This window comes from Chinchilla lanigera, unplaced genomic scaffold (assembly GCF_000276665.1).
Source record: "Chinchilla lanigera isolate Chin_1 unplaced genomic scaffold, ChiLan1.0 scaffold00073, whole genome shotgun sequence".
In the NCBI taxonomy this organism is placed as follows: Eukaryota; Metazoa; Chordata; class Mammalia; order Rodentia; family Chinchillidae; genus Chinchilla; species Chinchilla lanigera.
The window spans coordinates 6969674-6984312 of record NW_004955474.1 but is presented as its reverse complement, the minus strand read 5'-3'; the positions used below and the strand labels follow the sequence as shown (position 1 = coordinate 6984312).

The 14639-nt window shown below is 42.9% G+C and overlaps 1 protein-coding gene across 1 annotated transcript; it reads right to left on the bottom strand.

Moving 5' to 3' along the window:
- Positions 1–2081: 2081 nt before the first annotated feature.
- On the bottom strand, positions 2082–13930 carry Siah1 (siah E3 ubiquitin protein ligase 1; the record flags this gene model as incomplete). The annotated part of the gene is given in 2 exon segments (XM_005401400.2): positions 2082–3974; positions 13759–13930. A coding segment is annotated over 1 exon segment (849 nt). The 3' UTR covers positions 2082–3123.
- Positions 13931–14639: the final 709 nt, after the last annotated feature.

Genomic DNA, 14639 nt, shown 5'->3' with positions numbered 1-14639 from the left:
AAATCTGAAATAAAAACTCCACCATTACCATCACTGCAGATGGTCCTGAGCTCATGGGGTGGGGTATTTGTGTGAGCTAATAATTATAGTCACTTGTGTTACTTTACAGAAATGTGGGGCGCATATTATGCTTACCCCATAAGATCTCCTGAAAGATACCACCAAAATAAGGAGCAGGAGGATTAATAGAAACTATCTGTTATAAAGGAAGCAATTTAAGAACAAAAATTTGACCTCATCAATCAAATCTCAAATGGACCAAGAGGTATGGCTCACACCCAGCCTGGACAATTTAGTGCCTCAGCGAGTTCCTATCTCAAAATAAATAGGATAGACACATAGCTCACTTGGAAAGTCCTGGGTACCAAAGGGATAAAAATTGTTACTGAGCTGGGCATCATGGCACACACCTATAATCCCAACACTCAGGAGGCCGAGACAGGAGGATCCTTGCAAGTCTGAGGATAGCCTGGGCCACAAAGTGAGCTCAAGGCCAGCCTGAACTACATAGCGAGATTCTATCTCAAAAAGACAAAAAAAAAAATTTGTTCCTGAATCCCAACAATATAATCAGAAAATATATAGGAATGTTAGCAAGCCAGGGAGCCAGCTCAGCAGCACAGCACTTGCCTGGCAAGCACAAGGTCCTCAGTTTGATTCCTGGTACAAAAAAAAAAAAAAAAAAAAAAAAACAGAAAAGAAAACGAAATGTTTAAAAAAGACCAAGTAAATATCCAAAAAGAAGAAACTGGCTAAAATTATAGTAAATCCTCAGAAGTCACAGAAATGGTATTTTCCCAAGAATATGAGAGATGAAAGCTCAGATTGTATGGTGAGAGGGTTACATAATCCTGTGACACTAATATTTTTCAGAATAAATATGTGTAAGCACATGTACATAAAGAAGAAAAAATGTTAGGTCATCTGCACTTATGGTAAGATTTCTGTGTGTGCCTTTTTGTAATTTCAAAATCTATGCTGCGACTTTTATAAGAAAGTTGCCAAGCCTGGTGGCACTAACCTGTAATCTTAGCACTGTTGGGGGCTGAGGCAGGAGGACTACACAGCCAAGCACAGTCTGAACAACACAGCAAGACCCTGGCTCAAATTTTAAAATGTAAAAAAAATAGCTCAAGGTTCAACCCTCAGTACCATCAAAGGATGTATCTCCCCAAATATACCCAATGTATTAAATGATTATAAAAGCTGCTTTGCTAAACACACCTGCTAACAAAATAACCTGGATATCTGTGGTTGAACCATGTTTTAACCAATTCCCAAAGTACTTTCTATACAGAGAAGAGATTAAACAATCCTTCCAGCAAATGTTTTAACAGAAGAGCCAGGCGTGGTGGTGTACACGTGTAATCCCAGCATTCAGGAAGCTGAGGCAGGAGGTTGGCCGTGAATTTGAGGCCAGACTGGGAAATGTGATGAATTCAAGGCCAGCCTGCACTACACAGGGAGACTTTGTCTCAAAAAAACGGTAAGAAAATACAGAAGTAAACTTTGTTATCCAGAACTGTCCAGAATTTTCACTAACTCTCTATACCTGCGGTACCTGTGAAAGCCACACACGATTATCTTCCACCACTCGGACGACAATTTCAAACTCCCGCCCTGTACCTGATGGTAACTAACAACAGTTAACAGCATGGCACAAAAGGTGCAGTAACCGTGTCTGAACATTTTTGGGGTGCCTGTTATGGGAAAAGTATAGTCTGAGCTAACCTGCACCTCAGTTAGCAATCCCAATTCAACCTGACTCTTACACATTTGGGTACGGGGCCCCCCACAGCTGGAAGGAGAAGGGAAGTCAAGACTGACACCTATGTACCTGAAAGTCTGGTCGCAGAATGGGGCCTCTTAAACACTAGGGCTACAAAACTAACTCATCTTTAGCACTTTAAGCGAAGAAGTGGTCAGCACCCTGTTGCTCTTGGGAGAAGTGAAGGGGGGGACAGTACAGAGGCCACACACCCAGTCTCTGCTGCGCGCAGCCCCGCACGCTGCTTCCTGCTGGGAGGGACAGGTGGGCAGACTGTACTTCATGAACTCACATCTAAAGCAGACACATTAACTTTTTTTAATTTGCCAGATAATCTTTTAATGAGAATTATAAAAGACCAAAAACATTTTTTTGCAAACTGCCTGTTTTTAAACAAATGATTTTTTTTTTAATTACAAATACTGTGTAGGATGCTGCTTTCTTTTGCAAAACCAATAATACAAGAACAAATTTTAAACATGTGATTTGTCCAAGATATTTGAAAAAGAAAAATAAAGAGCCTGGTTTCTCAGTATTAAGGTAACTCAGAATTTATTCCCTAACCTTTCCAAAAGTAAGCCTGAAGGGTATCACACGTGGAGAGAGCGGCAGAATGAGAAAGAGACCATATCTGAGCTGTGTGAAGTAGCTTTTGATAGTTCTGAGGGTTCCTTTCAGGGACTCGTATCTTCACAAACAGCCTAATGTAAAAGCTTTCTAGTGAACTGATTAATGAGGAAATAATGTACTGAACACATAAACTTTACCATGAACAATTATGCATATCAAACGACACTAACTTTTAAAAGGTACAAAAAAGTGAGGAAAACCCTGAATTACAGAAAAGAAAGTAATTTATTTAATGAAAAACTAGAATTAATAAAAATTAGCAAATACACTCACACACGGGGGAAAACAGAACCACAGCAGCACTATGTGTTGACTCACGAAGGGGAAAAATGGTGGCCCGGGGCCACCCAATGGCTTTCGGATAAAGGAAGAAACAAATGCGCGCCAAAAACAAAACAAAACAAAACAAAAACCAGTATTTGTCAACAATACAATCTACAACGAACACAAAATTCAGAATTATTTTACAATGCTTCCTTTCTTAATACAAAAGATGCCCATCCTGGGTGTATATATATATATACTTTTTCAGTGGTTTACTGTTGACTTATTTTTAAATATATTAGTGTTACTACATGCAACTGTTTCCTGTATTTAAAGCCTTTCTTTTATTTACCTTCATGTGTCTAGCTTCCACCTACCAGGCAGGCAGATGAACGCCTCATTCTCTGTGAAACTGAATGCAACAGTTTTAAACACTGGCCCAGAAATGTTTGACTGCCATTTCAACACATGGAAATAGTTACATTGATGCCTAAATTGCCATTTTCTGCAAACAGCTGTGCAATGCTGGTGTCAAAGACTAGGCAGTCACTATTCATAATGGCTGTTGCAATTCCCTCGTGAATAGATCGAGGAGTCGCTTCCCAAGTCAATCGCCGCCTATGACCATTTAGCTCAAGTCGGTAAGCAAAATTCTCAGCTTGCTTGCGTGTTCCTATCAGCTGTACAATTGCGAAGAACTGCTGGTGACCATCGTACTTCTCCTGTTTCTCCAAGACCAACATGAAGTGAAAGCCGAAACAGGACTGCATCATCACCCAGTCCACAGCTCCGGGAAGGTTAATGTCTGTGGCGAGGAAAACGATGTCCTCCCCTTGCAGGGTAGTAATGGACTTGTGCTGGTGCATCAGGTGCGGCATGACAGCATCTAGCGAGCCTTGCCACTTACAGGAAGCACCAGGGCACGGGCAGGAGTAAGGCCTGAACTCACACAGCTCCTCGTGGTCTGCTTTCTCTGTGTGTGGCAGAGTTATTTCACATCCAGAAGAGGCGTATTTACAAGGGAAAAGTACTGAATTGGCCACCTTCTCCATAGCCAGGTTGCGAATGGATCCCAACGGGCCCCGGCAAGTTGGACAACATGTGAGCTTTGGACGACAGTTGCTACAGACAAGATGGCCACTCTGACACTGAAGAATGGGTGGTAACACATAGTCAAAGCAGACGGGACACTCAAAAAGACTCGCCAAGTCATTGTTGGATGCAGTCGTGCCGGTCAGGGCAGGCACCCTCTGGGATGGTGGACACTTGGAGGTACCAGTAGGTAATGCTGTAGCAGTCTGACGGCTCATTTCTGTAATAAAAAGTTTTTTAAAATTAAAGAGGCAAAAGAAATATAATTACAGCTATAAAAATCACAGACAAAAATGTAAATTACACTAAAAATGCATTTTGCAATCAGGTGTTGCACACTGGATAAGCCCGCTTTTCAAACTGTCCCAGACTATATTTAAAACCTGCTCCCTTAAAAGTATGTACATCATTTTTGGATAAACTACATATAGTAAATGCTAAGATAGAGACACTGTATAAGTACTGTAAATACAATCCGATCTATTTTGACTGGACACTGTTCTCCCTCTCTGAGTCTCTAACTCCATCTATTTCTTTCCAATTCTTAGAGGCTGACTGCTTCAGGGAGTTGCAGGTCCTACGTAGTTCAAAGGCCAAAGGTCACCGCATCCTGACTAACTTCTTGCTGGTGAGGAGTACCTTCTCTAGATATACATTTTGGGTGTAGGGTACAAGGAGTCACAGGGGAAGGACCTGCTACCACATTCCATTATCCATTTAATATGTCCTCCAAAATATTATCAGCAGGGTGTTTATTTTGTTCCCCACTGATCAGTGCTCACCTCAAAAGTTAGGGAAGACAGGTTAGAAATAGAGGGCCATCCTTAAAGCTATTAATCTAGTGTCTAGGGAAAGAATCTCACTCTATTCTATTTCCATTCCATTATATAAATCATTTGATACACAAGGGGAGAGGAGTCAGAAGGTACAAGAGTAAGGATAAAATCACCGCACGTGTACAGCACTGGGAAAAATTCTCTGCAACCTGGGGTTCCCCAGTGCTGCTGAAACAATCATTAACTGGACAAACAGCATCACTTCTCAGATAAATGTCTTTGGAAGAAATGATCCACAAGTAACTAGCAAGGATGAATCAAATACAAACAACACAAGCAATTTTCCCCCAGGAATCTATCTCTGCTGGACTATGGCAGGTCACAAAGATCAATAAGGCTGCTGATGTCCTAAAAAGGCCCTATTTCTACAAGCTTAAAGTTTGTAGGCTTCTACAAGCCTCAAGCTTAAAGTTTCCTCTCACTTACAATCATTATTCTGTTGCAAAGAACATGTTTAAGAAACAACAAGACTAAATACAATCTGGTTTCTAGATTACTTCAGTGGCTACCAACAGAACCTGTAAATGGGGGGCTGAGGCTGCAATCAAATTAATTCCTTTGTGACTAAAGAAATATTCTAAAGCTCCAAGGGAAAGCGAATGTAACAGTGATTTAGCACGTGTGAGGCCATGGGATCAGACCCACACACATCCCCAGAAGTGTAACTTCACCATAATGTGGCTTACACAGGTTTGGAAACACGAATCAACTCGCATCATCTGAAGCCCTGTGTAATCCAGGGTGTCGTGGCAAAAAGACTACGGAGGAACTCTCTGTAATCCCACTTCCCTCCCAGCCAATTCTTTGTGCATGGGATTATTCATCCATTTTACTTCACGGATAAAACAATAGGTTTATCAGTGTTGCCAAATCACCCTGTCTGTAAACCCTATGCCCATTTCGTGTGTCCAGCACAATAACTGGAAACTGGTTCCATGGGCACAAAACAGTCTTCAGTCTCCAATGCCTTTCAAATTACTAAGCCAAATAGTATTCACATCAAAGGCCAATAAGCTCAGTTTATATTTAACATAAAATATAGAGATAAAAACACGGTTATTCAATTTCTTGGCCTAGCAAAATAGGCCTAACATTTTTCAGCAGTTCTTGTCTGCACTGTATCCTTACAACTTCCAGGAAGAGAGCACACCGTAATTCCTACTGGAAACGTGAACAAGTGCAGCCAGTATTTCCTGTGAATGAAGGCGTTACACGGTATCAACTGCCAAAACCTCGTGGAGCTGAGCTCCAAAGGTGGAACCCAGCTCCGTGCTGAACCGGAAAAGCAAGGCAGGCCTTGCAGGAGGAGCGTACAGCACAGCCCTGCGGAAGTCACAGTATTCGAGAAGTCTGATTTACAGAGTACAGCAGCGCACGTGAAACCTCACCGTCAGCCTCGGAAAGCGGAAAGCGCTCACTCAGGCTGCAGCCATTCCCCACGCCACGCTCCAGGTTTGCTGCTTCCACATCTGTTTCCTGAGCCCGGTCCTTCCAGTCAGTACCTTTTCCCTTCTTCGTCCTAGTCGTTCGTAGACACGTGAGCAAGACTCTCCTCCACGAGTACAGAGTGGGCAGGGCAGGCTTCCCCGGCATGAGAAGTCAGGCAGCGCATGGCGGCCCTGCGGCAATCTGCACCACAGGCCCCTCCAGGCCGCCTCCAGCGCTTACGTACAGGCGGGCCAGGCTCCTTTCATCCACTCCCTCCCCAGAATCACCGCCCCGCTACAGACAGGGAGAAAAGGCCTTCGTCCCAGCAGGCGACCGCGCTTCCCCGGGCTCAAATTCCTCTGCGTCTCCAAAAATGGGAGTCATAGCTGAGCTAGCCTCGTTAGCCTAAAAAGTTGTCCTGCCCAGCTTCACTGGCCAGGCTCCCGCCAAACTGACGAAGAGGGGTGGCCGGGTGCCCCGAGTGATCTCTAGCCGGCTCCGACCCGACCCGGCAGCGCCCTAGGGAGCGGCCACAGCCAGAGCCCGCTGTGACTGCTGCCAGCCTTGGCGGGCGTCCTGGGCTGCCGCGCCCAGGGAGGGGCCACCGCCGCGGGGTGGGGCCTGAGGGGGCGGGGCCACACCAACGCCCCGCCCACCAGTGGTGGTGCGCCCTGGGCACTGGCGCCCTTGGGATTTTAAGTGGAACCAGAGCTCAGTAGGTTAATTTCTTACGTTTCGATCTAAACGCTACACAGGGCTCTTCCTGGCATGGACTGCACTGTCCGAATTAACGCGTGAATTCCTCCGTTTTAACAGAGTAAAAGCATTCCACCTAGTTCACCCCACAACTGCAGTACCCCCTCCTCTCTCCTCCACTTCTTCCCCTACTGGAAGCCTATTTTAAACTCTCTTCCCTGGGTGAACAGAATGCAGTGAGCTTAGTAAATAGAAACTTGTATTTCAACCTCCAAACTGGGACTGCATTCTCTTCCCACTCTGGGAAAGGCACCTTAAATGGCCTCGTTAACGCAGAGCAGCTTGTTTTGTTTTTAAACAAGCATAACCCCTGCCCCATAAAGTCCTATGGGCCTCAGGTTTGCGTTGCGTCAGCGGGCGCGTTTAGAGTCTAACCTGTCATTACCCCTGCTCAAGGCAGCTTCAAACGCAGCAAGGAGTGCTTGTGAGGAGCCAAGGCGGGCAGGTGCAGATTATCCACTTTTGAGACCGAATTGCAACTCTCATCACTTTCCCACTTTATTAATAATGTGTGCAGTCACCTCAACCTCATTTTAATATCAGGCTACACAAAACATCTGTGCAAACAGAAATACAACTGAAAATAGACACTGACATGCAAATGTAAAATTACCATCACCTGTATTTTTAAATGTGACTCCATTTTAGACAGGTCTTGGGCACACAGAGAAGGAGACTTCAAATAAGAAGTCTCAGCTGGTTGTGGTGGCGCACATCTGTACTCCCAGCACTCGGGAGGCTGAGGCACAAGTTCAAGACCAGCCTGGGCTACAAAGTGAGCTCCAGGCCAGCCTAAACTGCATAGCAAGACCCTGTCTCAAAAAGACAAAAAAAAAAGTCTCTAATCTGCAGGCAAAGAAACTCACCCAAATGTATAAAACAAGTACAGGAGATAGCTGGCCTCAAACTCAATGCAATTCTCCTGCCTCAGCCTCCCGAGTTCTGGGATTACAGGGATGGACCACCACACCTGGCTGTTTTAGTAACTTCCGAGTATTCAACTATTGCTTTGTGACATTAGTTTCCTTACAGTAGAGAGACAGAAATAAACTTTTATTCTCAATTCCATGTGGCCACATTTGTTGCCACTTATAAATACCTACAAAAGTTTTAAAGGGGAAATATTGACAGATAAGGAAAAAGGATCACCATTTATTGCAAAGCAAGTTACAAACAACATAGGAAGTTACAACAACAAATCAAGAAGACTACACACAGGGCAGGACAAGAAAATGGAAAAGGGAAAAAGGAAGAAGACCAAGGAATTAGTTATTTGTGACAGGATACTGGTGATTTTTAGCTGTATTCCCTTTAGCAGAGAGTTGTGACAGGATACTGGTGATTTTTATCTGTATTTCCTTTAAAAGTGAAAAATCACTATAAGCTTAGGGCTGCAGGTGTAGCTCAGTGGTACAGCACAGGCTGATAGCACGTGCAAGGCTCCGGGTTCAATTTCCTTATCTCCCTAAAAAGAAAAACCTCCGTAGTGTGATCTGTTAAAACAGTCCAACTGAAAAAAAAATAAAATTTGCATTTTCATTTACTAAAAAAGAAAAGATGTAAATACCGTGACCCCACTTTACTTCCCCAAAATTAATTTTAGAAATTATGTAGTAGGTATCATAAAACTAAAGTGGCAGGGCTGGTGGTATGCTCACTATTCAAGCATGTGCCTAACATGTGCAAGACCCTGAATTTGACTGGGGAGGGGGTGTCAATAAAATTACAAGTATCAGATCACATATCTGCACTTTGCATTACGAATGTGAGTTAAATAAAACTCCATTAAAACACCGAGGCCCTTTCTCCTCCCCAGAAAGCCTTTTATGAAAAAAAGAGCTTTCTACATTTAGTTGACACTGTGATGGGTATTATGTACAGTATTTGGTTATAATGTTAAATACTGCTTCTATTTTAAGATTTACTTGCTTCTTGCACACTGACAAAATTAAAGCAAGTCTTCTTAAAAATTCAACAGCCTGTAGATGGGAGGCGGCAAGAGAGGAGAGGAAGTAAGAATTACGATGTGTTACATACATTGGACCATCTCCCCAGAATATACGTAATCATTATGTACAGCAAACAGGTACTAATAAAAATTGTACAATTTCAACAGCTTAAGTGCCAACAAGTAAACACCACACACTGTCCCCATCATGGGAGGCTCAGTGTAAAGGCAGCTAACTACCCCACAGCCCAGGAAGAAAGCCCTCACAGGGAGCCCAGTGGACCATGTCCCAAAACAGCACTGTTATATGTTTTCAGTTTCCAAAAACATAGCAAAGTCGTAGTAGTAAGAATTGAGAATTGTGTATTTTCCCTTAAAACATTCTTCCTGAAGATAAACTAAAAACTTTGTGGTTATGGACAACCGGTCTAGTAAGACCAATGACCTGATGGGGGAAACCCAGGCCAACAACTTGATAGCAAGCTGCTACAGAAATCTGAACAAATGGGGTGACACAATAATGACAGGGGAAGGAAATGCAAACCCTAAGTCAAAAAGGTGTAAAACCAAATGTACTTCTGCTTCCAAAAGTCATTACATGTGAAGCTTCCAACCCTATGAAAAAATAGGATACACTGAATCAAAACCTATTAGGCACTGTGATTCATGATTAATAAATAAAATACAAAATAGGAATTAAATGTCTGTGAGAAGCCTAAGAGCAGTCATCAGAAATGAAGATAATGTACGTGAGTCAGGACTGGAGGCCTGGGTGGTACATGGATTCACACAGAAAAGGAGCCTCCCTCAAGACAAATCAAGTCCCGACATTTAGAGAGTCTTCACTAAAGGAAGTGTTTGCAACCCTAGACAGCAACAGTTCTCCAACATGCTGTGCTTACTATCTTCCACTGAGCCTCTGGCTTCCAGTCTGAAGCAGGCATGATGTTTCCATCTTTACTGAGCCCAGGCAAGTAAGGCTGAGGCTGCTGGTCACAGGGAGGCTCACTGTGAGCAGCTAGACTTGAGAAGAGCTGCAGAGGCCAGAGGAAACTAGACAAGGAGGACCTCAGAAGCCAAGGGAAGACATAAAGACTCTCACACGTCAGTGGTAGGAGGTATTCTCTTAATATATGCTTCAGGAAACTTTGATTATTCCTGTAATTAGAACAAAGACAAGACCTGACCATGCAAGGGCTCAACAACAGAGTACCCAGGAAGTCGCCTTAAGAAAACTGCTTGACGAAGTCAAACCAATCAAATGATTAATCAAAATCAATTATTGGGGTAAAAGCATTAAAGCTTGAGATGTTATTTATTGATTGATTGATTGATTGATTGATTGATGGCCTTTTTGAGACATAGCCTCACTATGCAGTTCAGGCTGGCCTTCAGCTCACTTTGTAACCCAGGCTGGTCTCGTGTGCATCATTCCTCCTGCCTCAGCCTCCCGAGTGTGCCACCAGGCCCAGCTTTGAGACGCCATTTAAATACAAAGCTAATACTAAAGTGTGGGCATTATAATTACAAATTAAAATGTAAATATGAGGCTTAAGAAGTGTGATACTGGGCTGGGGATTTAGCTCAGCGGCAAAAAGCACCTGCCTGGCAAGCGCAAGGTCGTGAGTTCGGTTCCCGGTACCAGAGAAAAACAAAAAAAAAAACAAAAAAACAAGAAGTGTGATACTGTGATTTATAATAACTATTGTATTTTTTTGTCTTCACCCCTTTTCTGGCCAGGAGCCCCAAGTCCTTGGAATCTCCAAAGTGCTGTCTTTCATATGCTAATGAGATGACTGCCAGTAGGGAGCTCTTGCTGGACCCAACTCTTCACTCAGAAGTTTGAACTCGCCCTCATCCTGACTCACAGAAGAGGGAAAGTAGCTAAAGGTAAGGCTGGTCAGCAAAGGCCAGTGATTTAATCAGTTGTGCACAGGTAATGAAGCCTCCATGACCCTAAAAGGCCCGAGTTTGGAGTTTCCAGGCTGCTGGATACGCACACAAGCATCTGAAGCATGCTGTGCCTGGGGAGGGCAGTGGTGCTCCACACCCATCCATATGTCTTACCTCTTTATCCATATCCTTGGTAATGAAATTTTATATAACTTAAGTTTAAATGAGTAGGAAAAGTATATCCCTGGGTTCTGTGAGCCACCTAGCAAATTATAAAAACCTGTGAGGGAGTCCTGTGAACCCCAATATATAGTTGGTCAAAAGTGCAGTAAGCTGGAAATCACTATCAACAACCAAGCAGGGGAAGTCTCACTGGACTGAGACCTCAACCAGGTGACAGAGGTAGGACTGTCAAACCACCTAGGGTCCACTGGGCAGCTGCGGGTGGGAAAGCCCCCACCCAGCTGAGACAAAGTGCTCCCGAGCAGTACAGTAGGGGAAAATTGTTTTTTTGTACCATACACAGCAAAGTACAAATAACTACATAAATAGTAACAACAACAAAAAAATCAAATGGGAAGGAATAGTGAAAGTAATGCCACAATCCCAATCCAAGCAATACGGGGTTGACTGGAGATGCTGCAAAAGCAACCTTGAAGATACAACTGAGTCAGAAGTCATGCTCAAGAACGCTGAGTGAAGCAGTGGAGAAGCGGCCAGGTGAGGACTGGGAAACGCAGAGATGCTTTTTGCTCGCTCTAGTTCTTCAAATGAAACTACAATACAGTGAATGTGATTAGGCTCCTGTAAACAAGGGAGACTGAAACCACCCAACAAACAGAGCAATGTAAGCAAGTTCTTGGGAGGGTGAGGGAGGATTTTCAAAGCTCAGAGGGATTGGATTGTGCTGGAAGAGCAACTTCCTCCACAGTAAGAACAGAGAAGACAGACTATGTCTAGCCTAGGCTGTAGAGGATTAAGAAAGTTTTGGTCAGAGTTTTCCATTTCCTCTGTAAAGGAGGCACAACATCTTCAAGGGAGTAGCAGCAAGGGGAGGAAAATACTGTAGGTTTAAGGGATCCTTCTACACACTAAGACCTGACAATTACTTCTTTTATAAATTGGTTGGGTCATGCCAATAGGACCCTGAGGATAGAATCAAATGTAAATCATCATTTTAGATCCCCAAAGCCACCTACTACTGCCTATCTTAAGTCAAAAGAGAAATAATTTATCATTAATCTACTGTTCTCTAGTATTCCAAAACCTTGAAATGGCTAAATGTAAGGGGCACCATCAAGTGTTGGCAAGCACAGGGAACCCTCAAACTCTCACTCTTGGCTGGCATAAATGCAAAGTGGTACAGTCAGTGTCATCGCAGCAGTGAGTTCCACCTCTGAGCACTATTTTTACATTCTTTATTTTACTAGCTATTCTCCTTATTTTTAGTACACCTTCAATCTATTACAACATCAAGAATGAAAGTACTAACATTCCTCCAAAATGATTAAAGCCCTTCTATATGCCAATAGTTCCCTCCTATGCACAGGTGATACATTCTTACATTCCACAAGCCAGGAAATCCCTGAAACTGCAGATACTACTGAATCCTACACATAACTGAATGTTTTCTATACATACATAAATACAATCATTTAATTTATAATTTAGGTATAGTACATCTTAACTATCTTGGTGGACAACTGTTTTTGTTTTTTTTTTTAACCTTAACTGCAGACAGCTTTAACTGCAGACAGCTTTAACTGCAGACAAAAAGACACCCCCCGCCCCCGAAAAAAAAAAGGACTCTGAGCAGGTCTGGCTGCACACACCTATAATCGCAGTCTCTAGCAGGAGCAGGAAAATCTCAAAATGAAGCCCAGCCTGGGCAATTTTGGAAGGCCCTGCCCCAAAATAAAGAGCACTGTGGATGTAGTTTAGCGTAAAGGCTCTGGGTTCAATCCCCAGTACCACCAAAGAAAGTTTCACTTTATAGCCTTTGAGTTATCTGAACTGCTGTAAGTTATATTTTTGTACTTTGGAGCGATTGTTAAGTTACACAAAGGTTACTAGAACACAAGCGCTGTAATAACAGGGCAATCTATCTGATCACATGCATCTGATAACTGAGATGGCTACTGACTAATGGACAGGTAGCACATGTACAAGGTGCACACGTGAGACAAGCTATGTCAAGAAATTTTTTATTGTGCACCATTTAAAATCTATGATTTCTGAAATTTTCCATTTAATACTTTCAGACCATAGCTGATAACAGGTAACTAAACTTCAGAAATTGAAACCACAGATAAGGCAGAACTACTATAAATAAAATTTTCCCTTTCCCACTTGCCAGGATAAAGGTTGTGCCATTTTCTAGTACAACTGCAATACCTCAAGAAAATTTTCACAGAGTACCTAAATTATTGTGTGGTTAGTGTTCTAGTCACCACCTCTCCCTTAGAACAATGTACACTGTTTGTAAGGATTCTGCTATTTAAGTGATATAGATAAAAAACCTACTTCTGGCCAGGAGTGGTGGCACATGCCTATAATCCCAGCACTCAGGAGGCTGAGGCAGGAGGATCATTGGAAGGTCGAGACCAGCCTGGGCTACAAAGTGAGCTCAAGGCCAGCCTGAACTGCATAGTGAGACCCTGTCTCAAAAAGACAAAAAAAAAAAAACAAAACAAAAAAAACCTACTTCTTACTGTTTTTAAGTAATCTTTCTCCTTGCTGGCAGACTGCTTGTAGAACTCTTTCTTTGGAAGAATTTTTCATCAGATCATCAAGGTATACACTGAACACCTGTGGTGCATTAACTAATGGGCAACTTGTACTGCCCAGTTGAACTGAATCAATATGGTTTTAGGTGGGGAAGGCCCCCCTGAGCATTGTTGCCAATAGCATAAAAGGAGAGCTGGAGAGGAACATAGTGTGCTGTTGGTTCTCCTGGACAAACCCGTCACACTGGTACATCATCAGAGGAGCTCGGGTTCTTGCTGTCGCTGGGGATGGCTGCAGTTCTCTTGGGGGAGCTCTGGTCCTTACCTTGTGTTTCCTGGCTCCAGTGCAGATCCCTGAGCCACCTGGCACAAATCCTTCACCTTACTGGTGCAGACTTTCTAATTTCCACCACTGACCTTTGGGCCTTCCCAGCGTAGATCCGTGATGCGGACTTGCATGAGACGTTGTGGAAACTAGGCCTCCAGCTGGACTCACACGGCACTTTGCTGTGGGACCCAGGTCTTCAGCTGGATTCTTTGGGTCTCTATTGCATGGACAGATCTCTTGTGTTCTTCTGCATTTGACTTTCTGGGTGAATATTATAAAATAATCCTATAAATTATGTGTCCTATATTAAATCTATTCACTTTCAAACCCTGACTACAACAGCATCCCTAAATCTGAAATGCTTTGAAAATTTTCAAGTACTGACACAATGTGCAAAATTTTAGATTTTGGGGTCTGGTATGGTGGAGCATGCCTGTAATCCCAGCACTCAGGAGGCTAAGGTAGGAGAAATGCAAGAGTGCAAGGCCATCCTGGGCCACATAGTGAGTTCAAGGCCAGCCTGGACTACATAGCAAGATCCTGTCTCAAAAAAGCAAAACAAAGCCAAACAAAACATTTAAATTGTGGAACATTTCTGATTTCTATATTAAAAATGTTTCACCAGTAAAGTCTATACAAATATTCCAAAATCTGGGAAACTTAAAAATCTGAAACAAGCATTTTGGATACAGAATAATTAACCAGTATGTCTTCTCTGAAGACTTGCCAAACACTTAGATCAGTCTCTTCAATCCAAAGGTTCAAGCATTTCCCCTCAAGCTTTTCTCGGAATTGTCCTTTCCTTTTCATCTATAATGCTAAAGGACTCTACCTGGCTATCTTCCAGTCTCTTGTATTTTTGTTCTCACAATTTAAATCTTTGTTTTGCATTACACTCTAAGAGAAATTCACTGATTTCTAAATTTATGCATCTAGTTTTACTAAAACTACTTTTCTGATTTCCCTTTGT